The sequence below is a fragment of the Thermobia domestica genome, chromosome 5, assembly GCF_964235325.1.
Source record: "Thermobia domestica chromosome 5, izTheDome1.hap1.1, whole genome shotgun sequence".
Taxonomy (NCBI): domain Eukaryota; kingdom Metazoa; phylum Arthropoda; class Insecta; order Zygentoma; family Lepismatidae; genus Thermobia; species Thermobia domestica.
Genome location: NC_137458.1, coordinates 289,535,244 through 289,562,430, shown reverse-complemented (window position 1 = coordinate 289,562,430; position 27,187 = coordinate 289,535,244). Strand labels below are relative to the sequence as shown.

Here is a 27,187-nt window from a genome sequence, read left to right as displayed (position 1 = left end):
TTGTTGATCACGTCATGAACTCAAAACGACTATTTTGTGATAATCTACTCACTTTTAGTTTTGTAGATTACTTTACCACCCATGTTCGCGAGGGCTATGCCAAAGCATTTAAATGGATTCATCTTTACTATATCATTTGCATTATTACGATTTTTAGAAACCACCATGTATGTTATCGATAATTACGTTTAGTACAGCTTTTAAGTACGTTGAGAATAAATACTCACGTTTTGAGTTTTCAATTCCTAAAATCATCATCAAACTTGATTACTGGAGCCCTTATTTGCAGAGAGTGTAAAACTCATTGAAAGTGAATTTGGATTATTAATTATCACCTCTAATGATAATTATTACACTTACCTGTTATCGCCATTCCCACAGACTGAATATTTCATATTATTAGTAACTGAAAGACATTTTCCAGGACCCACACACGAGAGAAGGACCATTCCATTGTCGGCATGCCAGACAATAAGCATTCCTTGCCGATCGCTTGATAATACTCTTCGGCTGTCCAACATCACAGTTACTGCTGTCACGGTAGCTTGATGGCCCTATAAGTAATAAACAAAGTAAATGTATGTAAGTGTACTGAAAACTGACATTTGATCACACTTCAAATCAGATCTAAAAGTAAAATAAGATATTTTCATTCATTTTCGATCGGTCTGAAGAAGGATATGTTAGATATCCGAAACTGTCATATTTATTATTTTATAAAAAAATGTTGGTTCGCTCAGCATTTGTATTTTAATGTAAGCTAAAAGTAAAGTAAATTTCCATGTTGCTTTATATGGAAAAGTGGGTTACTCATGTCCGTTTCAGAAAGGAAGTATAGCGATAATTACTTGATGTAACTGACCAAGAAATTAAAAAAACCTAATTTTGGCACTAGAAAAGTTTATGTAAGTATGTCTCTATTCAGATGTGAACATAACACAAATACTATAGCTTACTAAATATAGATATTTACTCATAAATAGTGTAAAATCTTAACTACTGATCAAAATTCATATATTTACAAGCTGGATATATCGTAGTACGTAGAAACTTTATGAATAATCCCGTTATGTTTACTACTAACTAAATACTACTAATTCACACAGTAGTTTTGATGTTCTTCCACTTATCTTTTAGCCTTTCCTGCTGGTCTAGTGGCTAGCGTATGTACTTTTGGTGCACATGGTCCGGGTTCGATTTTCTGTGGAGAACTCAAGGAAAGCTTTTACAATGATTCACCTTCATTAATCATCCGTCTCCTTTAGCCAAAAGGAAATAATCGTGGGACGTTAAACTAAAACATTTCATTTCACTTGTCTTTCAAATGTTTATTTTCAGTATTAATTTAATCGTCTTTCAAAGGTATATTTTCAACTTTGACTCACTTATCTTTCATATACATGTATGTTTAGTATTATTTCACTTGTCTTCTACATATATTTTCAATATTATTTCATTTGTCTTTCACATGTATATTATCAACCTTATTCACTCATCTTTTAAAGGTTTATCTTCAAAATCATTTTACTTGTCTTTCACCTGTAGATTTTCAGTACTATTTAATTCATCTTTCACATGAATATTTTCAGGATTAATTCACTTATCTTTTATATGAATATTTTCAGTATTATTTCACTTGTGTTCATATGAATATTTTCAGGATTAATTCATTTGTTTCTCACATGAATATTTTCAGTATTATTTCACTCGTATTTCACATGAATATTTTCAGGATTAATTCATTTATCTCTCACATTAATATTTTCAGTATTATTTCACTCGTGTTTCACATGAATATTTCAGAATTAATTCATTTATCTCTTACATGAATATTTTGACTTTATTTCACTCGTATTTCACATGAATATTTTCAGGGTTAATTCATTTCTCTCACATGAATATTTTCAGCATTATTTCACTCGTCTTCCACATGAATCTTTCCATGATTAGTTCATTGTCTCATACACGGATATTTTAACGCTTCATTGTCCATGCATTTTCAGCATTAATTAATTCATTTTGCAATATTATTTCACATATGTTTAATTTGAATATTTTCACTATTAGTTTGCATATCTTACTGCATGAACATTTTCAATTCTAATTTCAATATCTTTCATAGGTTCAACTTTTAGTACTATATGCCACATCTCTTAAACCCATGATACTTTTGCTTACCTCACAAGTTGTATATTGATTAATATTTCAATATTACTTATAATATTATAGACCAGCAGTTTTAATTGTACGTCTGTCTACGTATCATATAGAAAAAAGAAATGTATAAACTAACCTTGAACGAGGAGACAACAAGCCCTAATGTAAGTCCCCATACCCTTGCAGTTTGATCTTCTGAGCCAGAAACGGCAAAGAGGCCGTTAGGAGCGAAAGCAACACAAGTTATTGGCGCCGTATGGCCCTCCAGTGTGGAATGAAGCTCGTGAGTATTCAATTGCCACACATTTACCAGACAATCCATAGCACCTGAGAAAAATAAATAGAAAATAAATGTAATAGTAGAAATATTTCCTTTATAATTTTTAAAATAAACGACTCGTAATATATATAATGCGTAGGAAGTTTCATAGAAATTGTAATGAAGGACATTTATCATGGTTATATTCCATTATTGTCTTGTAGGTACAAGGTTTCGATTAATCGGAAACCATGTTCGCACTTAAAGCAAACTACCTTAGATTAGATAACGTTTAAAAACAAATAAAAAAGAAACTTTAAATGGAGCATGCAAGGATTCAGAAGAATAACTAAAACGATATTAACTGATTTCGCAATGATCTCCATAACGAAAACAAATTAAATATGCCAGATCCTTAAGCAACGTAGATCTTATTTTTCAAATGTAGCTTGGACTTTATAATCATGAAGTGGAAAACGCTTGATATCAAGAGTGCCAGATTTAATATTTAGTCCAAGTTCCTAAGACATAAAAATCCTTCTCGTTTTTCTTTTACGAGCGCGATTCAAGAAGCAAGGTACAAGTAACAAGACTTCTTATTACATACATTTAATCAACTTTCATAAATTCTTGATATCAAATTGCGCTGATGTAAATTATATCTTTTCTTATCTATATATTAAAATGCTAGGTTTATATGTTTGTGGACGTTTATATATTTGTAGCCAATTCTTTTGACCATGATATCTCGGAAACCACAAGCTCTAGAAAGATGCCGTTTTCACTGGTTCTAATTGAATATTTTTAAAACATGGCCGCTATTTCTTTATTACATTTTTTAGGAATACACTGGAAGTGTTGAAATTTTAAAAAGTAAAGAATCATATCCTACGAGTTATACATTACAATACCACACATTTGTATACGGGGTTAGTATATATGTCCGACATTTGTTTCATAGCCAATTGATAATGAAAAACGAAGGATAACTAACCATGTTTTCAGTCTAAGATGAATCTTTATTGTTTGGAGTGTTTTGCCCAATGAACACCATATATCACTGGCATTATAATTCATTATGTGTGTAATGTATTTGCTTATTACATACTGTATGCAATTAGAAAGAAAACTCTGATCATACATGAATTAAAAACTCCAACTGGAAGTAGGTTCAAATCTTGCAAATGGTACGAGATATTGAAAAAAATAATGGAAAAAGTTTCCCCTTTATGATACCCCGTGTCGATTTTTAACAAGACGTCCTTCACTTATGTCTGTAAAGGAACAGCGCTGATAGCCATAACGTTACAGATTGCAGAACTTCCGGTTATGAACCACTTATCATTCACCTTCCTAAATAGACTGAATGGTTGAACTCATAACGCAGTGAGTTGAAGCTGCAGAGACCACTACGATCACATCTATTGTTGCGTTATTGAACTTACTTCGGAATAAGCTGAGGTGATACATGAACGATGTCTAGATTATAGACTTCGGCGCGTACAAGAAGTGATTCAATGAACACCAAATTCTGTCTGTCTTTACCTTCAAGGTTGTCTCACTTTACAAAGGACGGGAAAACCCTTGAGACGTCTCTAAATGAGAATAGAACGGGAAAAAATCCTGACCTCACCGTAAAGGTCCTGAGCCTTCTGATGATCGATCCCGAGCTGCCTCCAGCTTACAGATGAATGCCATGCCATGCCATGAGGCAAAACGTAATTGAATTCAACAAAATAGAGATTAATCTGCTTCTATCTAGTGAGGCATTATAATGATATAGGGAATATTACATTTACATGAGTTCTTGTTACTTTACGTACTCTACTACCTATGTATAATATAGTGTTATTTAATTTTAATTTCTAACAGTAACAACCAACCTGTAACGGCCAGTGTTCCATCTCGAGAAACATCAAGACATGTAATAGCTCCTGTATGACTTTGTTGCGACGTTTTCTTGTTTGGAACGTAAGTCTTAGTGGCATCATCTTGACGGAAGCTCCAGAAAACGATTTTATTTCCACCTGAAAAAAAAAAAAAAAAAAAAAAAAAAGCTACTGTTGTAAAATACAGTACCGTAAATCAAACAGATAACAGAACCATCATTGAAAGGGAAGTCTCAAAAGAAAACTCGTTTTACAATAAATTTCAATAGCTCACGCGATTATTTCGCTCATGGCATAAATATAAAACTGAGTACGGCGAGCATGGGTAGATTTCATTGCATTTTATTTATTTAATTAATTTATTTTATTATTATGATGAATGTGATCTGCTTTTGGTTTTGCAGAGGCGATGATAAAACGTGGAACATCACAACAAAACAAAGCAACACCTACGTTGCGAAAGGAGAGATACAAAATATAGCGATTAAGCAAAACAGCCTTCGATTGTTAAAGCGTTGTCACTGTATTTTACGCCGATGATAATGGACATGACTGTAATATGCCGTTCCTGATTTCGATTGGCTCTGTATTTTATGTTTTTACTACAGTTTATTGGTGCTATGTGCTTCAATATATACGTAGGATTCTGTTTCTGATCGACACTGTATATTGCCTGTATGTAACAATTAAAAGCTTGTGCTGTAATGTACTTTTGATGTAGTGCGTCTTTGCTGTTTTTGATCGGCTCTGTATTTTATGCTGCTTCTAAAGGTTTTCATTGAGATGCACTCTTAGTGTAATGTGTCGTCACTGTTTATTTTATGAGGAATTTAAAAGCTTTTACTATAACATACCATACTCTTTGTGTAATATGTCATCGGTCTTTTCGATCGGCCCTGTATTTTATACTGTTTTTAAAGGCTTTCGTTGAAATGTACTCTTAGTGTAACGTATATTGTGCCGTTGCTATTTTATGCCTATTTTAAAGACTCTCGCTGAATTGTAATCTTCGTTCAATGTATCGTCGATGTTTTCGATCAACTCTGTATTTTATGTAGCTATTAAAAGATTTTGCTGTAATGTACTCTTGAAGTAATGCGTCATTATTGTTTTCGATTGGCCTTGAATTTTATATCGCTTTAAAAGGCTTCACTGAAATATACCCTTAGTATAATGTGTCATCTCTGTTTTCAGTCGACTCTGTACTTTACGTAGCTGTTAAAAAAAGCTTTCACTGCAATGTATTGTCAGTTTATCGATCGGTTCCGTACTTTATGTAGCTGTTGAAAAAGCTTTCGCTGCAATGTATCGTCAGTTTATCGATCGATTCTGTACTTTATGTAGCTGTTAAAAAAAACTTTCGCTGCAATGTATCGTCAGTTTATCGATCGGTTCTGTACTTTATGTAGCTGTTTAAAAAAGCTTTCGCTGCAATGTATCGTCAGTTTATCGATCGGTTCTGTACTTTATGCAGCTGCTAAAAAAAGCTTTCGCTGCAATGTGTCGTCAGTTTATCGATCGGTTCTGTACTTTATGTAGCTGTTAAAAAAAACTTTCGCTGCAATGTATCGTCAGTTTATCGATCGGTTCTGTACTTTATGTAGCTGTTTAAAAAAGCTTTCGCTGCAATGTATCGTCAGTTTATCGATCGGTTCTGTACTTTATGCAGCTGCTAAAAAAAGCTTTCGCTGCAATGTGTCGTCAGTTTATCGATCGATTCTGTACTTTATGTAGCTGTTAAAAAAAAACTTTCGCTGCAATGTATCGTCAGTTTATCGATCGGTTCTGTACTTTATGTAGCTGTTTAAAAAAGCTTTCGCTGCAATGTATCGTCAGTTTATCGATCGGTTCTGTACTTTATGCAGCTGCTAAAAAAAGCTTTCGCTGCAATGTGTCGTCAGTTTATCGATCGGTTCTGTACTTTATGTAGCTGTTAAAAAAAACTTTCGCTGCAATGTATCGTCAGTTTATCGATCGGTTCTGTACTTTATGTAGCTGTTTAAAAAAGCTTTCGCTGCAATGTATCGTCAGTTTATCGATCGATTCTGTACTTTATGTAGCTGTTAAAAAAAACTTTCGCTGCAATGTATCGTCAGTTTATCGATCGGTTCTGTACTTTATGTAGCTGTTTAAAAAAGCTTTCGCTGCAATGTATCGTCAGTTTATCGATCGGTTCTGTACTTTATGCAGCTGCTAAAAAAAGCTTTCGCTGCAATGTGTCGTCAGTTTATCGATCGGTTCTGTACTTTATGTAGCTGTTAAAAAAAACTTTCGCTGCAATGTATCGTCAGTTTATCGATCGGTTCTGTACTTTATGTAGCTGTTTAAAAAAGCTTTCGCTGCAATGTATCGTCAGTTTATCGATCGGCTCTGTACTTTATGCAGCTGCTAAAAAAAGCTTTCGCTGCAATGTATCGTCAGTTTATCGATCGATTCTGTACTTTATGTAGCTGTTAAAAAAAACTTTCGCTGCAATGTATCGTCAGTTTATCGATCGGTTCTGTACTTTATGTAGCTGTTTAAAAAAGCTTTCGCTGCAATGTATCGTCAGTTTATCGATCGGTTCTGTACTTTATGCAGCTGCTAAAAAAAGCTTTCGCTGCAATGTGTCGTCAGTTTATCGATCGGTTCTGTACTTTATGTAGCTGTTAAAAGCTTCTGCTGTAATGTACTCTTGTGTTGTTACTGTTTTTCATTGGTTCTGTATTTTATGCCGCTTTTGAAAGATTTCACTGAAATGTATGCTTGGTGTGTAGGTCGTCGCTGTTTTAACTTAGATCACTATTTTATTTCAGTCTTGTAGGCATTCTTTATTGTAATGTAGTATGTCACTACAATTATAAACTATTGCTGTAATGTGCTATCTTCGTCGCAACTAGAAACTACACACTCCACCTAACTACAGTAGCTTATTTCTATGAATACAAAATGAATTTATATTTTATTTTATTTCTTTTTTAACTTCTCATGGTTATACCGTATAGGCTAAAGGAAAGTAATGAAGTATATGATTGAAACAGTGGAATAAAAAAGAATTGGAGGAAACGGGAGAACTCCAAGAAAACCCACGCAAACGGTGTTTGTCCGTCACAAAGTCCACTTGACAGGAGCTGGAATCGAATCAAGGACCCCACGCACCAGAGGTGAGCTTTCTATCACTGAATCACCGCGGCCCCTATAATATTTTATAAAAGTTCTTTTGGTAAAACATATGTGTACACTACAGCATCCAAAACTTACTCATGATTCTTTCAGGAATTATACTATAGTTGGTTCTAATTCCAATATATAGTTGGTTCTAATTAAAAACTAAATTACAGTGTAACGGTTTCGACAACTTAATGTTGTCTTCATCAGACACTAACTGAAAGAGATATCTTAGAGCATAGATATTTATACTAAAAGTGAAAGTACTCAAATTCCTTGTGTGCATGGGAAGCCACCTGAGTCGTACTTCCCTAGACGTCATTTGTCGGCCACCTGCCCTGACTTAATTACCCTCCCACCTGTGTTTATCTTTTCCAGACATCTGTAACAGACCTGTTGTTTATACTTGACCTCTTGCCTTAAAACTTTCTCCTAATCTTTCTCTTAATCTTAATGAACAAGGCCTTAGAAGATAACCGAAAATTAAGTATTTCTAAGAATTATAATCAATTATAAGTAAAATAGTCATTAAAATTTATTTTAAGTCAAATGAAATATGAAAGCCAAAATCAACAGATTTACTTACCAGCACTCAACAGGAAGTCATCTTTATCAGTGGCTTTGACCCCTGTCACTGCTGTCGCATGACTTTGTAAAGTACGAGTCAGTCTTCCACTATGCATATCAAAAACATAAATTCGGCCATCAGCACCACCTACCACTGCTCTGCAGTTGTCTTGCGCTAAACACAATGACCTCACCTGAACGAGAAAATAGAAGCAATTTATCATTTAAGAAAAAAATAGTTTTCTGCGTTTCTCACAGATGTAACCATGACATTAATACAATTTTAGTTTCGTCTTGCTGTTTACATTGTTTCCTCGATATTTGTTTAAACAATTAACAGGAACATAATCATCATGATAAAAACGTCGTTTAGTGCAATTAACGTCATTTATTATTTAATGTTCAATATCCTTATATTTTCTGCTACTACTTTAAATTCTAGCATCTTTTGGAAATTTTCGTTAAAAACTCAACTCGTAAAAAAGAATCCCAAATTTTTGTCTTTCTTTGTTCATACATTGCTTAGTTCTAGATTATTGTTAGTGTTCAACGAAGAAGAATTTGATCAGACACAAATCAATGGATAGATTTTTTTGAGCGGAACAAACTGATATGCATAAATGTAAAACCGAGAAGTTTTACATTCCTTATGCGTAGTTTCTGAAAAAATTGAGAAACAAGAATTTTAGCAATGATAAAAAAAAATGGATCAAGAGGATTGCGATCTTAGCCAAGAATTTTAGGAATGATCAAAAAGATGGATCAAAAGATTGCGATCTTAGCCAAGAATTTTAGGAATGATAAAAAAAACTCACCAAAAGATTGCTATCTTGGCCAATAATTAGTTTTGGGATCAGGGGCCTCTAAATTTTTGAACTGCCCCTAAATTGAGTTTTCGTATTTTCATCGGAATAAGCACATCATACTGAGTTAAATGATAGTTTGGGTTTGACTACATTACGTATTTGTTCTGCAGATATAAAGCGTACAAGAAAATTTTTGATTGAAATATATTGGATATATATATATATATATATATATATATATATATATATATATATATATATATATATATATATTGTAAACATTAACGTTGATGCTGTGCGAGAAGCATGCCATTTACTGAAATCAAATTGAAACTGAAATATACCCTCACTACGCTCTTCATTATTGCTATTACTTTTACGAATTAAATAACTGCTTTCCTCAAACTAGGCTACTCTTTATTTACTGGTACAGACACATGCACACAACATTTCAAATTACTTCATAAATACTAACTGTTATCTTCATGCTAAGAAATATTGTCCCTGCCTTTTCTTGCAATTCTTGTAACTTGCACACTTGTATTCCATCAACTCCTGTTCACAAACTGTTGACTCATGCCGAACGCCACACACTATTGTCCTCTTACATTCTTCACAGACTATTCACTACACTATAACACTCTTCGCAAATTATTCACCAAAAAAACGCTACAGACTATTATCCTCTTACACTCTTTACAAACTATTCACTAGCTTAACGTCACAGACTATTGTCCCCTTACACTCTTCACAAAATATTCACCAGCTAAACCCTAGAGCCTATTTACTATTACACTCTTCACAGACTATTCATCAGTCAAACGCCACAGATATTTACTATTACACTCTTCACAGACTATTCACCAGCCAAACGTCACAGACTATTGTTCTCTTACACTCTTTACAGACTATTTACCAGCCAAACGCCACGGACTATTGTCCTCTTACACTCTTTACAGACTATTCATCAGCTAAACGCCACAGACTATTTTGATCTTACATTATTTACAGACCATTCACCAGCCAAACGCCACAGACTATTGTCCTCTTACACTATTTACAGACTGTTTACCAGCCAAACGCCACAGACTATTCTTCTCTTACACTCTTCACAAACTATTCATCAGCCAAACGCCACAGACTATTGTCCTCTTACACTCTTTACAGACTGTTTACCAGCCAAACGCCACAGACTATTGTCCTCTTACACTTTTCACAGACTATTCCCAGTCAAACGTCACAGACTATTTTGATCTTACACTCTTTACAGACTATTCACCAGCCAAACGCCACAGACTTTGTCCTCTTACACTCTTTACAAACTATTCACCAGCTTAACGTCACAGACTATTGTCCTCTTACACACTTCACAAAATATTCACCAGCTAAACCCTAGAGCCTATTTACTATTACACTCTTCACAAAATATTCATCAGTCAAACGCCAGACTATTTACTATTACACTCTTCACAGACTATTCACCAGCCAAACGTCACAGACTATTGTCTTCTTACACTCTTTACAGACTGTTTACCAGCCAAACGCCACAGACTATTGTCCTCTTACACTATTTACAGACTATTCACCAGCCAAACGCCACAAACTATTGTCCTCTTACACTGTTACAGAATATTCACCAGCCAAAGGCCACAGACTATTGTCCTCTTACTCTTCACAAAGTATTCACTAGATAGACGCTAGAGACTATTTACTATTACACTCTTCACAGACTATTCACCAGTCAAACGCCACAGACTATTTACTATTACACTCTTCACAGACTATTCCTCAGTCAAACGTCACAGACTATTTTGATCTTACACTCTTCACAGACTATTCACCAGCCAAATGTCACAGACTATTTACTTTTACACTATTCACAGACTATTAACCATACTATAACATTCTTCACAGACTAATCACTACATTATTACAGTTTAACACTAGTAAGACTCCAGTACATAGTATGGTTTAACATATAAAGCATAAAATTCCATTAGCTCTTTAAATTTTAATTTATGTTTAACTAAAATATTTTCCAAATATTAGTTCATCGCTAGATTACATCGAGCTAGATCACATTATGCTTAAAGATAAATTCTTATGTGTAGTTTTCGAGAAGTAGTTTCTTTGAAACCTATTGAAGACGTAGTTTCTTTCTGCCCTTACCTGAGACTTGAGTCCCTGAAGACAGTGAATTTCAGATCCCGTGGCTAAGGATCTTAGGTATAATTGATTGTCCTCGCATGCAGCCAATAGGAAGACTGAATCATTTGACAAGTCTATCATAGTCACAGGGGAAGGAAGGTTTATAGTGTTCAGCAGATTGAAGTTCTCTAAAGACCATAAACAAACGGTGGAATCAGTCGAACCTAGAAGTAAGAAAATATGCACAATAAGAACTGGTTTAAAGACGGAAGAATATTCTTATTACTTACTTAAATTCAATTGGTAATAATAATAATAATAATAATAATAATAATAATAATAATAATAATAATAATAATAATAATAATAATAATAATAATAATAATAATAATAATACAGGGTCTGTCCAAAACGTTTCTGGACTAAATTCAACAAAAATGAGTTATTGCAGATATATGTACAGTGAGTTAAAATTCTTGAAAATAAGACGCTCTTTCCTTAATACACCGTTTCTAGTGTTTCTGTTATGCTTGGTATGCTCCCTGGAAGTCTGCAACCTCTTGTAATCTCTTTCAGGCCCTGTGTCGAAGCTGCTTGTAATCTTTCTACAATCTTATAATAGTATCCTTTCAAGTTCTGTTTCGTCCGAGGAAGGAGAAAGAAGTCAGACGGAGCCAGGTCAGGACTGTAGGGAGGTTAAGGTGGCGTTGCCACATTGTGCATCACCAGAAACTAATAATAGAATATGTTATTTTCCAAAAAAATCAGGCTCAAGCTTCACACATTCCAACACTTTATGACAAATCATGACTGGTTTTATTATGTTTCTCGGTCAAAATCTTTAGAATCAATTTGGAATACATTTTCTTCATCTGAAAATCGTCTGGCATCTTGATTCGTGACGACATCACGTAACAACTGCACAATCTGCACAGGCTTAGAGGCAACTGAAATAGATCCGGTCGTTTATCTGACGACTCCTATTTCACTTCTTCCTTTTGGCTAGAAAAATTAGTCCCGTTACTGTTGGGACAGACCCTGTAATAATAATAATAAAGTCGTTTCAACACTTTTGATATCTTTATATTTTCGATACGTAATTAATATTCCTAACGATTGAAAACAATATTGATATTAAATTTAAATTCAAATATCCTTATTAAAGCCCTTACGATTAATATTGTTACATGACAGACCTATTTCTGTAATTAAAAAAAGAGAGAAAAGTGAGGTTCCTGGTTTCATTCCAACTCGCGCAAAGTGAACTTTGTGGTGGACAAACACCATATACGTGGGTTCTCCCGTTTCCTCCCATTTTCGTCATTTCACCATTTCGTTCATTATCATCATTACCGCTCCCTTAGTCTCAGAGTATAATTGTGGGACTTTACACTAAAAATGAAAGAAAGAAAGAAAGAAAGAAATACAAACATTTATTAAGATTTAAATTTTGAAAAGTAAGAATAAACAGCAAATGTTTTTAAAAAACTTGAAAATACTTTTCTATAATAAACTAAATTAATTTTATTATAAAACCAACTTTATTATAGTGTCTTGTAAAGTCAAGTGTTTAGCTGGCGAACCTGTCACAACAACAGTTTTATACTAAAATTTGTTTGCTTTTCCCAGAAATTAGTTTATTATTTAATTATAAAATAGAATATAATAAACAAAGATAGTATAATCGAAAATACTTGTCCTTATAAGATATAAAAAGTCATTAAACTAAATATTTAAAATAAGTAAAGAAAAATGAAAAATAAATAAATATTTTAGAGCTTTTAGTAAAAAATATGTAATAAATCCTCTCTCTTCAAAAACAAAAGGAAAATTATGATAAAAATACAAAACTAGTACAAAACTATAAACATAGAAAATAGAGTATTGTGATAAAAATTACACATTATAAGAAGAGAAGATAATAGTAATGGAACGAACAAACAATACAACAGCGATAGTATTAGATGTAACATAAAATAAGCAAATTAATTATATAATATAATATATTTAAAACAAAAGAATTGTTGAAATAGGAATGCATCTTGAATTCTTCATTTATACAACACCAACGGAGTAAGGTCTTTAGTTTTATGCGCCGCAGTGCAGGGTATGTATAGACAGTCCATATCAGATGGTACACCACGTCGTTTGCAGATTACTGTACTAGGTAGTGTTGGCCCCTCCCAAAATAAAATCCTGGTTGTGCCACTATATGAATATCCAATATCTTCCTTTTCCACTTTAAAAATAGTACCATCTTTCATTCCCCCCCCCCCTCTCGCCTGAAAAATCTGTCAACTCTACTTGGTGTATACACAGAAGCATAACATTGTAGTAACTTTTCCAAAACTGACCTCGAAGAAAATGTTTCCTGAGTCTCTTATGATATTACAAAAGATAAAAAGAAACTAGCCAATACAAGAAGCATTAATTTTTTTGTGAAAAGAGAACTTAATTTTATAGAAGAGAAGGGAAACAAGAAGTCACCAGACCGGACACGAGCACGTCATCAGTGGCGTTGACAGCGAGTGCAGTGACGGGACCTCGGTGGTGGTCGATCTTCATGACAACGTCTCCTGTAAGCATTGATGTTATGATGATTCTGCTGTCCTCTCCACCGCTTACGATCACAGAGTTGTTGATTGCTGGCACCACACACAGGATAGGAGCTATATGCTCACTAGAATTAAAAAGAAAGAAAATAAGAAAAAAAATCAAATTATAATGTTATAACACTTACTTTTTCAAATAAGAAAATCCTTTTTGAACTAATACGGCAATTTTATAGCCCACACATAATGTGATTTTATAGTTTAAAGCTACGAGGGTGAGCCAATAAGTAACCAATATTTTTCTATTTCTTTTCAGATTGGCTCTACGGCATTATGTGCTCACCAGACGCTAGGTGTCACCGTTGGTTCACCTGTGGTAGGTTGCAGATTATCACACGTTTTGAGCTGCGACTCTCTTTGTGCACCAAAGAAGAACAGTTCTGTTATCCGTTTCTTGCAGTCTAAAGGTGTACCCGGAGCGAAAACTCACAGAAGATTTTCAGTACGATACGGGGACAATGTGTTCCCACAGCGAAGTGTGTAATAGTGAATTGAAGTGTTCAAAAGTAATCGAACTAGCGTGAAGAATGAGAAAGGATTAGGGCGTCCAGCTACAGTAACAACTAGTGTCATTATTGAACAAGTCCGGGCCTTGATACTGAATACCAGACGAGTGATTGTTGATGAAGTGACAACCCACATGTAGATTAATCATGGTTCTGCATAGACATCATGCATAACAGACTTAACTTTCACAAAGACTGTGCGAGATGGATTCTGAAAAAAACTCGATGAAGAGCACAAGCAAGTTTCTAAGAATATGAGAGGAACTGGGTACAAAGCTTATTATCGTTGCGTCTTACTACATATTAATGTTTGCAAGAAACATGGATAAACTTGTACCATTAAAAGAAGATAATAAACTGCAAACTTATTAATTTAAATTAGTTTAGGTGCTATATTAACTTTTCTTTTTAATATTTCTTCGGTAGCCCATATTTAAATTTTTCGGTTCCAGCCCGATAATGGCTGACTTCAGTAGTCGTTTTGTTGCAATTGTTACCACACTTGTGCTACCTATGAGTCACTTTCATAAACTAATTGAAGTTTGCATAACATTGTCCAAATATATACGTTACTATTCCGGGATATCTGTACTTAAGCTAAGCTAATGTAAGCTATAATTCTATTTACAGATTTTTGTAATTTCTGAATATTCTTTATTTTCAAACTTTCATCTCTCCCCTAGAGTCTTGGTCACGGAGGTTAAAAACAACAAGAAGAAAAATAAAACCATCAGGGAATAAAATGGAACGGACCAAGGGAAGAGCTGTGCTGGAAAACACGTTGTCAAGTACGTCGGTAATCTTCAAACGATGATGATGCAATCTGTAATATAGCAAAGTCTATTTGTGCACTCTTTTGTTCTTTGTTGGAAGGTTGCCATTTCGTTTTATTATTTCGGATGTTATGCCAATGTTGTGTGAATTTTGTAATTACTGCGTCCCATTCATAACTTAACTATCCTGTGTCCAAATTTAATTTCGTTTTCTTCAAATTAATAAATACATTTTCAAAAACAAGTCTCTCTACTTCATTTCTAGCACTCAATAAAATTTTTGAAACTTTTGCAAAACAAAGTAAGTTATTTTATAAAAGTCCTTAACTAAATAGCCGAACAAGGTAAAAACAGAAATTCAGGAGACCCACAATTCTCAAGTGTTTTGAAAAATGATCCGACCTTAAAATATCCAGACTTTTCCAAATTTTCTGGTAAACGTAGAAATACTTACTATATTCGAAGTTTTAGATTTAAAGTTTTCAGGTCCCATACAATTATGGAGATATCTTCTGATCCTGTTAACAGGTACTGGGATTGTTTTGTAACAGCCAAACATAATACAGGACCACTGTGACCTGAAACACAGAAGAAGAAAAAAAGTTAAATAAGATCAACTAACTTTAAAATAATAAATTAATTACTATTAGACAACATTAAACTACTAAGAAACACCACATACAAAACAAGCGATATTATAAGGCAATATTACTTTTTAGTGCTTCGTTTGAGAGTGATGATTTAATATCAGTTTCTCAGAAAAATTAAAATTCCAGCAGCTATATACGGAACAAAATAAAAAGGAAGAAGTGTTCTAAAAATGGTTCCCACGTACATAGAGTACTAGTCTACAAGTTAAAATAAAGTGAAAGTGCTATATATATAGTATACTAGTATAATGGTATACAAAATAATCCAGGCCTTCCTTCAGGTGCCAGGAAGAAAAAATACGCTAGAACATTAAACTACGATACACGATAACATTAAACTAACTACGCTATAACGCTAAAACTTACGTAATAGCACTCTGAGAAAACCCATGGGCAAGATGTCCACCACAAACGTACTTAGCTGGGAATCGAACCAGGGACCCCAAGCATCAGAGGTAAGCGTTTTACAACTGAACCACCGTGCCCTTAGCAGATGTGTTAGTAAAGGTAGGTATGTTCATAAAGGAAAATTTCTTTGTTTCAATATTTAGTAGTACGACTATTTGTTTTCATTGTTGAAAAGATACATTTTTCATGTCTGCATAGGATGCCAACTGGAGAGGGTTTTGTAAAATTAACCCAATAAAACTACCAGAAAGTCGTTCTGTATTCTTGTGTTACAGAAGGGGCTATTGTGGTTGACTATATAAAAGATGTTGATAATAGAGTTCACAGCAGTACGTCGCTAACATTCTAGCCTTTGGTGCGAACGATCTCGGGTTCGATGTCCGGTGGGAACACTTGGAAAGGTGTAAAGGACCTCATCCTGAGTGAGGTCTTTCTAAGTTTTCCTCATTCATTAGGCCTATGCTAGGTGTGACCTAACACAAATGTTTCAGGTCACTTCCTTTCTCACTTCCCCGGGTAGTATGATCGCCGAGGGACGTTGTACCTGAAATTTGACGTGCTAAAATATTCATAGATGTCGAGAAACATAATTCATAATTCTCCTACATTCCACACCAGTACGTACTCAGACATTTTTTTTAAATGTACGGGAGAATACAAAACTAAAATGTGTGTACTGAAACATTATTTGCAAAATAAATAAATAAATAAATAAATAAATAAATAAAATAAAATACAATAAATGAATAAATAAATAAATAAATAAAAGAATTTTAAAAAAAATAAAAAAATATTCTGCACACGAGTGAGACGTGATCATAATTTAATTCTTTAGCTCCGGGGGATAAAGCTCTCCAGAAGTATGTCTGGAAGAAACGTTGCATGTATTGTTTTTGCAAATAGTTGCCTTTGGCGCACAATGAATTTGTGCACCACTTCCTAGCTATAAAGACAAAGGAGTATTTATCTTCTTGTGAGATCTTTACTCCGTCTTGTTCTTTGTAAAGCCGTTTAAATGTGCTCCAACAAAAATTCTACTTGTTCACTCTTCAAGCAAAAGCATTCTTTAAATTTAAAAAAATTCACACCGTAAATGAATATTCTGTCCTTAGAGAGTTTTTGCGGAATATCATCTGCACTTCATGAATATGTTAAGAGAGTTTTTGCGGAATATCATCTGCACTTGATGAATATGTTATGATACGAAACATTTCATAAACTACAATGGCTCTTACGGTAATCAGACTTCAAGCAAAGTGAAATTTTTTCTTTGGAAAATACGACACATCTTTGAAAACTTTTGCTTTATCTTTTTCAGTTTTAAAATGATGGTGAACAATAACAGAATTTTTTTGCAAAGCTTTCCAAGTTTTCGTTCGCACTTTCACTTTCCAGAATTTGGTTTTCATGAAACAGAAACCTTGTTGCAAACTGCAAAATTTAATCGTGGAATAGACCCTGATAGCAAGGTTTTAAGAAAGCAACTAAGCACACTCGTTCCAGGGGAGATATTGGAAGTTTTCCAAATCTGTCTAATAAGAGATCTTTTAAAAACTGCCAGATTTGGATAGAGCATCGTACGACCTTCTGATGCTGTTATCAGTTATGTACTTGGGCATCTCTTCTGTCTACAAACCTTTGATTTCCTATGATATACAATCTTCCCTCAAATCACTTACTCACCTTTGAAAGTATGAACAAGGGTATTTGACATCACATGCCAAAGTTGTGGTTCTCCCGCCTGTGTTATAACTACCACATGCTGCCCCGTTGGAGTAGGTTGGATTAACTGAACACCCGCTGGTATTGTTAAACCTTAAAAGAAAAAAATATAATAATTAGTAAAAAATATTTATAGTCGATTTCAGATATAAAAAAGTTCAAACATTATGCTTGGAATGGTGGGTAATCTTAATGGCTACCAATTTAAGAAATGATAGCGATAAATTTTAGTGAGGTAGTCCATACCTTCTATTTAGATTTTCACGGCAACCATTAAAGTCGTATATTTTATCCATCTTACTGTGAGTTTTACGAAGAATTTCAAGAATTCTTTGATCAATACTGGACCGAAATTGAAAGTAACTGAGTTCTGCTTAAAAGATTTACCATATTTGATTGAGATCAATCGATAGTAAAATTAAAATTGACAAACATTTCAAAAGAAATATTCTTGGCATGGAGATATAGAAATACTATATTCCCGTTTCCCAAGAATGGCTTAGCCTATTTGGGCCAAAATATGTGTGACTAGTCTACTTAGATGAATACCAAATGACCATACCATAAAGAAACTTTTAAAAACAAGAAAATCGTAGTAAAATGACTATTTTAGTATTGACATACAATATAACTCATTTGGTTGGTTGTACAGCAGACGATTATACTGCAGGGATGTGATATAAATTAGTAGAAACCTATGCATATTAAACATTTTAGATTTATCGTAAATATGATGTAAAGCTTTGCTTTGTTATAATTAAATATAAACTAATTATAATTATTTGCTGACCAAAACTATATATTTTCATTACAATTCAACACGTGTTACAGTTTCGCTAACTAAGTCTTTGGCTTCATCAGACACTATGTGATCACATTAAATTTAAAAGCGAAAGTGAAGGTATCAAAACAATGGATAAAAAGCAGGAAACATACAGGTGAAAAGCCAGGTCTGAAAAATAATAAACCTTACAGAAAGTAAACAAGAAGTTAGAGTTCGTTGGACAGTCAATTAGTCTCATCTAATCTTCAGATACTCGAAGCAATCATCATGGTTATAGTCAAGCCAGGATCCTTATCCTCAGTTATGTAAAGAGATATTTAACAAGAGGTTCATTATACACGGAGGTCTTCTTCATAGACAGGTCTTTTATTTACAAAGTCCATGCTATCCAAATGTAACATTTCATGATTCAGAATGTTAACAATCTTATGAATGCAATTTCATTAAACTTCATGTACTTAAATATTAAAGATGTGTCTAAATTTATGTAGTTTCCATTTACTACCGAGAATTCAGTAATATATAGATATTCAGGTATTTCCATAGTTTGTGGTAAAATTTCCGTTATTATTCTATTCAGATTGAAGTTACGAAAAAGAGAGAACGTACACACACAACCGTCGAATACAGTCTTCCTTTAACAGATCATCTGTTTCTGCTTGTTCTACGCATGTCCATTTTTATTCACTTTATTTGTATTTTGTCAGCTAAGATTTGTTTTCAAGATGCATTTTAATCGTCTTTTTTACTTTTATTCTGGAAATTTATGTCACTAATCCACTACTATCTGCTGTAAAATATTTCATTTGTATATGTTTAATTTCATATAACATTCCTTTTATCTAGTAAATCAGAAATTTCTCATTAATTTTTTATCTATAAAGACATATCTCATTTAAGAAAAATAATTGCAAAAATATTTTTCATCTGCAAGAGTTTGTCTGATTGAGTTACATTTTATCTGGTACATTTCTAAAATTAAATTAAAATTTTCTTCTATATTTTAAGTTTTCAAATATCCATCACTTTCTGATGCAATTTATTTACAATACTTTAATTCATGAAAACAAAACTTAAATTAACAAATACAAATCTTACATAAATTTTAATTTAGAATGGAAATTTCATTCTCTCTTTTTCTTATCTGTTTTAATCTCTAAGTAAAGTCATTAAAAGATAGATTAATCAATTGCCATTTTACTTTCAGAAAGAGATATCAATGAGTTAATTTTAGTCTTAAGATAGAGACATCCATCAATTACTTCCTTTAAATGTTGAAGATCTTTAAGTTATTGTTTTTAATTATTGTTGAAGATAAGGTATCAAATAGAAATTTTTGAATCCTAAAGAAAAGTAATAAACAAGTTATTTCCTTTAACTTTAAACATAAGAGACGAAATTTTTAAAAAAATATCTTTATTTTCTTGAAAGTAAAGAGGACAGTTAATTTCTTGAAAGTAAAAAGTCAATCAGATATTTTCAAACTTGAAAGAAAGTAATCAACAAGTTACTTTCTTTGACTTTAAAAAGTAACAGATGAATCAGATACTTTAAATCTTTTAATAAAGAGATCGACTATTCGTAATATTTTAGCCTTGAAAGTAAAATGTCAATCATTTACCTCGTATACTTAAGAGTGAAAAATCAATTATACAATTACTTCGAATTTTGGAAGGAACTGATCAATTTGTCAACTTCGAATCTCTAAAGAAAGAGATCAACTAGTCAAACGTTTTGGGCCTTGAAAGTAAGATATAAGACCTCTTTTGGCCTCGAAATTAAGGTATATTTGTAAGAAAGTTATCATGTACTTGAAAATAAAAAGAATCAATCAAGTACTTACTTTGAAACTTGAAAGAAAGAGATTAACTAATTTCTGTCTCTTAAAATTGGAAGCAATGTATCAACCAATTACTTACTTGTAACATTGATGATAGATTGAATCATGATGAAAAAAAAAAAAAAAAAAATCAACTAGTCGACTTTGAGTTGTCAAAGTAAGAAATCAGCAAGTCCGTGTCTTTTCAGCCTTGGAAGAAAGATTTTAAAGAAGTACCTTGTACTTGAAATCAAGATACTTACTTTGAATCTTGAAAGAATTATCTGAACTAGTTCCTATCTCTTAACATTGGAAGTAAGATATCAACCTGTTACTTATTTGCGATATCGAGCTACATCGATAACAATAGAACAACCACACACTTAACTTTGAATCTTGAAAGAAGTAGATCAACTAGTTGACCATAAATCCTCAACGAAAGAGATCAACTAGTCTCTATCCTTTTAAGTTTAAAGTAAGAAATAAGACTGTTACTTCGTACTTGAAAATAAGAATCAATCAGATACTTACTTTGAATGCTGAAAGAAAGAAATCAAATAGTCTCTATCTAATATTGCTAACAAAAGATCAATTACATACTTACTTTCCCTTTTGAGAAGAAAAGGTCAACCAGTTGATTTCTCCGTACCATGAAACTAAAGAGTTCAATCACCTATTTCCGTTTTGATGGTGACAAGAGGAGACTAACTGGTTATCGACTAAGAAATCAATCCTTTAGAACACTTACCTTTAATCTGCAAAGGCAGCGGAGGCTGAAGCCACCCATTCAGAGGAACTAAAAGAGGATCACTATATCCATCACACCACGCCATGGCTGATGTTATCATAGTGCCAACTAAATCACCACTTCCATCTACTGAAAATACACAACAAGAAATCAGTAAAAATTTTGTTTTCCTACTCCCCCCACTTCCAAAGAATATCTATGGCGTCCCCCACTTCCAAAAAAAAATTACAATGGGTAAAGATAGGCACGGGGGATGGCCGTGACGTCATGCGTCCCCTTACCTTTTTAGATCCACTTTTACCCCCTGTTTCCCATACAAAATACAAAGCACATATTATTTCGTGGTTAAAAAGGGCTCTTTGGGAATATACAAGATATTTGTTGAACAGAAATAAATTTAAAAAAATAAAATAAAATTGAAAACAAATGATTGTTCATTCCAAATGCACAGCGTGATAATGCAATGACATAACATAGTGCTGCAAACATAAATGTGAAAAAAAGAGCGCATTCATTGCATATTTTTGATATGAAATTTATCGGTGTTCTAGTTGTATTGTGTCTACTGTGCTATGGAATTGAACAAAAAAAAGTTTTCAGTTTTATTGTTCTTACGCATCTACACATGAACGCCAATCTGTGATAACCAACAGTGGCGGCGATTGGACGTTAAAAGTGGAGGGAGGGGGGGGGGGGGGAAAGACATGATCTAAATATTTGTATATTAATGTTAGTTTCCCTGGTTGTTTCTAACACTTTATTTGACGAAAAATTGTATAACTAATAGGATACTATCCTTTTCAGTTAAAATACCGTATACATATTTATCTATGTTTTATTAAGTAAATTGAGAAGAACAACTCAAGTAGGTACTAGCCCTTTGTACTCTTAAACAACGAAAGTGTAAGAAGAGATTTGATTCGTTGCTCATGAACATCTTAAAATTCAGTCTGGAAAATTGTGATCAGTTTATTTAATAAGTAAATTTGCAAAACAAATAAATTAATCATATTAATGAATAACGAAGCTTGTTTTGTAGAAGTTATATTGAAACTGGGAATTAATGAACAACTTATATTTCTAATTCCACATGCCATTAAATGTATGTTATTACTCTTAGAAAATGGAAGACACAGTAAATCCTACAAGCATACAAAGACAGTAAATGCTACGACATTTAAAGAAATATTCAATTGCAATATTAACTGCTTTGAATTGCAATTAAAACGCAATTCCTGTAGCTTTCTTAACTCCACGGGAAGAGAAATAACCAATACGTACTCACGCAACGTCAAATATTATATGGCACCATTTTTCTCTAACCAGTAATGCATACAAAAACTTTACATTTCCAAATGAAACTACATATATTAAGGGGTCACTTCAAAAAAGTGGTAGAGACAACTGCCCCCTCTTCCCCCCTAATCGCCGCCCCCTGGTAACCAGGGTTATATTTTGAGACCATAACTAAACCTATGCACGATATTGTCAAACGTTATGATAAGAATTTTACTTATTTGTACCTGTTTGTCTTGAGAGAAGAAAACATAATATACGTGCCTGGCAAAAACTAAAGTTTTAGCTTGATAATCACATACAGATTACAGAGGCGTATGCAGAATTCCATCAAGGAGCGTTCACCTACCGCAATATTTGCATTACTTCCCGTAAATTACACCCTGTATATTACACATTTGATATATTTGTACAGACGGTAAGATTTCGTACTAGTTCATTGTTAACAAAGGACGTCAAATATATGGTAGTATTGGCAGAGATACTGCTTTTATGTGAAGTTTTCTGCACGTGGACAAGCTTTTTCAGAAAATAAAAGGGAAGTTAAACCTAATGAAAGAACTAACAATCATGCGACTAGTAAAAAGTGCGCATGCTTGGATAAATTTCAAATTGTATGTGTGTGTGTTTTTTACACAAGTTGGATAACGGCAACACTGTTCTTACGTTACATAGCTGTGTCTTAGCATTACAAGAGTTCCGTAGCTGATAAGAGGATGTGAGGTAACGAAGTGTGGTGAGTGGTAACGACTTTGTATTATTCACTGTAAAGCACTAATGCCATAAAGTAGAGGAAGAAAGTAGAAGCACCATAACAAAATCTTTCGTAAAGGCGAACAACGTGTGTGACTCAAGATTGAAGTGGCACGTGAGCGCAGTGCACTTTCCGGGAACTTCCTGACAATTTTTACGCCAAAATAAAGGAATCATTTCGCGGGAAGCACTACGATACAAGAGAAGTCACTATCCGTGCCATATGACGGTCTCTGAGGGATATTGACAAAGATTGGAGCGCTGACGGTGTACGACGCCTTCCACACATGTGGCAGAAGGTGATTAGAGATAGGAGTGTTCTTCTTCGCATAAAGTCAGATACGAATTATATTAATGTTGCCAATTCTTTCTATACAGCTCATGTATATTAGTTTCGGGACGTTGAATAAAATGGAACATATAATATCCTTTCATGGAATCACGATTAAAATCTCAAATTTGGAATATTTGAAGTACCGTTTATGATCAAAATAAAAGTGTTCACGCTTGGATACATTTCAAATTGCGCTTTATATACTACGTTGAGGAGGATCCAATGAAACTATCTTTAAACATATCTGTCAACGGGGTCACTAGAAAAAAAATCAAGGTTGTGACCTTTGAAGTACGGCTTATGTCCATAGTAAAGACACCCCAGCTTGGATACACTTTGAATTGAAATTTTTATACTAATCTGAGGACGTTGAATCCATTCGAACTATTTTAAAATATACCCGTCCATGTGGTCACGAGAAAAAAAAAAAAAAAAAAAAACACCTCGAACTTAGGATATTTGAAGTAGTGCGTATGTCAATAGTAAAAGTGCCCATCCTTGATTCATTTCTAATTACGCTTTTTATACTACCGTACTTTCAGGAATATAAATCCAATCACTCTATTTTAAAACAGACTGGTCAACGAGATCACTAGAAAAAATTAACAAAGTTTGGATCTTTGAATTATTGCTTATACCCATAGTAAAAGAACTCCAGCTTGGATACATCTCGAATTGAAATTTTTATACTAATCTGGGGATGTTGAATCCATTAGAACTATTTAAAAATATATCCGTTTATTGGGTCATGTCAAAAAATACCTCAAATTTGAGATATTTAAAGTACCGCGTATGTGAATAGCAAAAATGCCCTCGCTTGGATTCATTTCTAACTGCGCTTTTTTTTTAAACCTACTTTGAGAATGTTAAATTCAACGAACATAATTTTAAACACATCAGTCAACGGGTCACTAGAAAAAAGATCACGAGGTTGGAATCTTTGAAGTACAGCTTATGATCAAAGTAAAAGTAGCCGCGCTTGGATACATTTCGAATTCAAAATTTTTGTATTAACCTGAGGACGATGAATCCATTGGAAGTACTTTCTAAGCATATGCGTCCATAGGGCCCTTAGAAAAGTGACCTCAAATAAATGTAAATATTCCAACTTTTTTCTCGTGACTCCATAGTCAGATACGTTTGAAAGTAGCTCCATTAGATTCAGGTTAAAAATATTTTAATACGAATAGTTCTGAGATTAAAAAAAAAAAAAAAAAAAAAACAAGACTGAACCTACCTGCCACCGGCCGAAGCCAACATATAATTTGTGCCCCGAGCTGCAATGGGTCTCGTGTAAGAACATCGCTGGATTTTCTGATTGTGTAATAAACTAACTCCAGATCCCTGTCCAGCAGGTAACAGCGCACATGTTCCAACACACATCGCAAGTAGCTCACGGACACAGTTTGTACAGCAGCCAGTAAGAAATCGAAATTGCACACGGTCAATTGTTTGAGGCAGTTTGTATCTCCTGGAACAAAGAAAAAAATAACATTAATAATAAATAAATTATTATAAGTTATGCATAATACTTTAAAGTTTTTAAATAAAGTTTGCTGGCCTTACTCTAATTCTAATTCGCGTATGGGGATTGTAGCGTCTGAGTAAAGACTAAGGATGGCCATTTCCGGAAATCACATTTTCCGTTTTCCGTTTTTCCGGAAAATTTTCCGTTTCCGTTTTCAATTTTCCGGTTTCGGGAAAAAATATTTTCCGTTTTCCATTTTTCCGGAAAATGTGGATATCCCTAGTAAAGACCAGACGAAACTAAAGAAATATATGAAATTTCTCTCTCTCTGACATGCTCCTGAAACATGAGCAGAAATCGTACGAATTGTAAACCTTATTTGATCAAAGTGAGAGTTATAGAAAATGTTTCCAGAAATAGCAGAAACTTCGTGTTCATGTTATTCAGCTTATTTGGGATAAGTATGGTACAGACTAAGGTATCTAAGAACTTGGATTGGTCATGGCATAACTATCCGGGATTTGTGAGGAAATAATACTAAAGGAATTTGGCCAAAATAAGAATGTCATACCTAGAGCACTGCTGGTACTTTGCCGTCCATGAGATCCTTCACCACAGTTCTGCTTCCAGCTGATATAAAATGTCCTTGAAGGTATCAAACTTGGCAATCAAAACGCATAACAAAAAGTCTATCGCGGATACTTTGAACACTACTCAAACTTAGAGGATGGCGTGATAATGATTTGTAAGTTCGACACTATGAAGCTCGTAATACTTCGGCGAGCGACTTATTTAACAACTTAGCGTTTTCATTAATGCGACACAGTTAACGCGTCTCTCGGTCTTCTCCGTGAAATGTCTTCTGTACTACTCGCGTGCTTCTATACTACTCGCGTTCGTCCATACTTCTCACGTGCTTCTATACAATGCGCGTGCTTCTATACTACTACACTAATTTTGAAGGGAACATTTTATATAACCGGAAACATGAAATTGCAGATTTCCAAAGATCTTTCCAGACGACAATAATCTCAGCATGCACGTGGAACACGGTTGAGAAAGGACATTCTGCTGACCAAAAATCTTTAAAATTTTCAGGACACAAATTCCAGACATTTTGAATTTTGCCAATCCAGGAAGTTACTGAAAAGACGAATACAAAGATTTTACAATATTACAAACATTCGCTGATACAATTTTGAGGATGAAATGCTGATTCAGTAACAGTTATCTAACAATCTCATTATGTAAGTTTCCTTGATGTAATGTTATTAGCTTGCAGTATCTTGTTTCATAACAAAAACTTAAGAATCGTAAATAGCGTGAATAAACTCCATGACATAATTTCTTTCTAAATCTTTTGCAAGACAATAAAATTTCAACAAACACAATAAATGATGTAAATAGAATTAAGTGAGATTACTTTTATAATATAATATCATTGCACTAGTAAGAATCGAACCACAGTCCTATAACAATAAGAGTTTTTTTTTTTTTTAATTTGCAGACAGTGCTAGCTAAAAGCAGTAAAGAAGAACATGCGAAACATACTTCTATGAATGAATGGGCTTGAATGCATAATACTTATTAAGAATATCTAAATATCTTCTCGTAGATGTTCATACAACTCTTAAACGTTTTAATGGTTGCGTATTAGCGTTATGTGAAATATACAAAATAAGCAAGATATGAATAGCCACTGTTAAAGTCATTATTATACCCTAACGGACTGACTCCAGTGTTGCCAAACTTGAAATGTTATAAAATCTTATCTTGAGAGGCAGAATTTCCCATTTTGCTCTTGAATTTCCCACGCTATATTCACCATCATTATCATAGGTATTCTGCTATTATTAGCAGGTCATTTGCCGCAGCTAACAAGCTTCCATGCTACACAGTAGCGTAGCCAGGATGTGTGTTTGGGGGGGCCCAAATGCTGTTATAGGTATATATAGAAACATTACAAACAAAGAAATATATAAACATAAAAATATATTTAAAAAAATTACAAACGTCAACGTACCAAAGTACATTGTCGGACCTCTTTGGAGGGGGCCCGGCCCCTCTGCCCCCCCTTCCCTGCGCCACTGATGCTACACGATCTTCCGCTAAACTCTTCGTTTTTACGTACGATTTTTTTGTGTTGATATTATCCATTAATTGTAGTCTCCTTCACCCTCTCCCTCCCTTTCCTGCCACCATACCCTCTAGCACGTCTCTCCTGATACAATTCCTTCATAGACAATGTCCCAACTAGTTTATCTTCCTGTTCTTAGTAATACTTAAAATTGTTCTTCCCCCCACCATACTCTCATTCGTTTCCCGCTCAACCCAGCTAATT

The 27,187-nt window shown here is 33.8% G+C and overlaps 1 protein-coding gene across 2 annotated transcripts in view; it reads right to left on the bottom strand.

Moving 5' to 3' along the window:
* Positions 1-27,187, bottom strand: part of LOC145686678 (NACHT domain- and WD repeat-containing protein 1) — a 1,466,154-nt gene that overhangs the window by 35,941 nt on the left and 1,403,026 nt on the right. For both annotated transcript variants that reach the window (XM_081760197.1, XM_081760198.1), the window contains 10 exons: positions 24,616-24,849; positions 20,996-21,124; positions 17,606-17,737; positions 15,319-15,442; positions 13,466-13,653; positions 10,995-11,197; positions 8,039-8,213; positions 4,300-4,443; positions 2,294-2,484; positions 361-554 (listed from right to left, as the gene is read on the bottom strand). In XM_081760197.1, the coding sequence (XP_081616323.1) occupies positions 361-554; positions 2,294-2,484; positions 4,300-4,443; positions 8,039-8,213; positions 10,995-11,197; positions 13,466-13,653; positions 15,319-15,442; positions 17,606-17,737; positions 20,996-21,124; positions 24,616-24,849 (1,714 nt within the window). The remainder of the gene's footprint in view (positions 1-360; positions 555-2,293; positions 2,485-4,299; positions 4,444-8,038; positions 8,214-10,994; positions 11,198-13,465; positions 13,654-15,318; positions 15,443-17,605; positions 17,738-20,995; positions 21,125-24,615; positions 24,850-27,187) is intronic.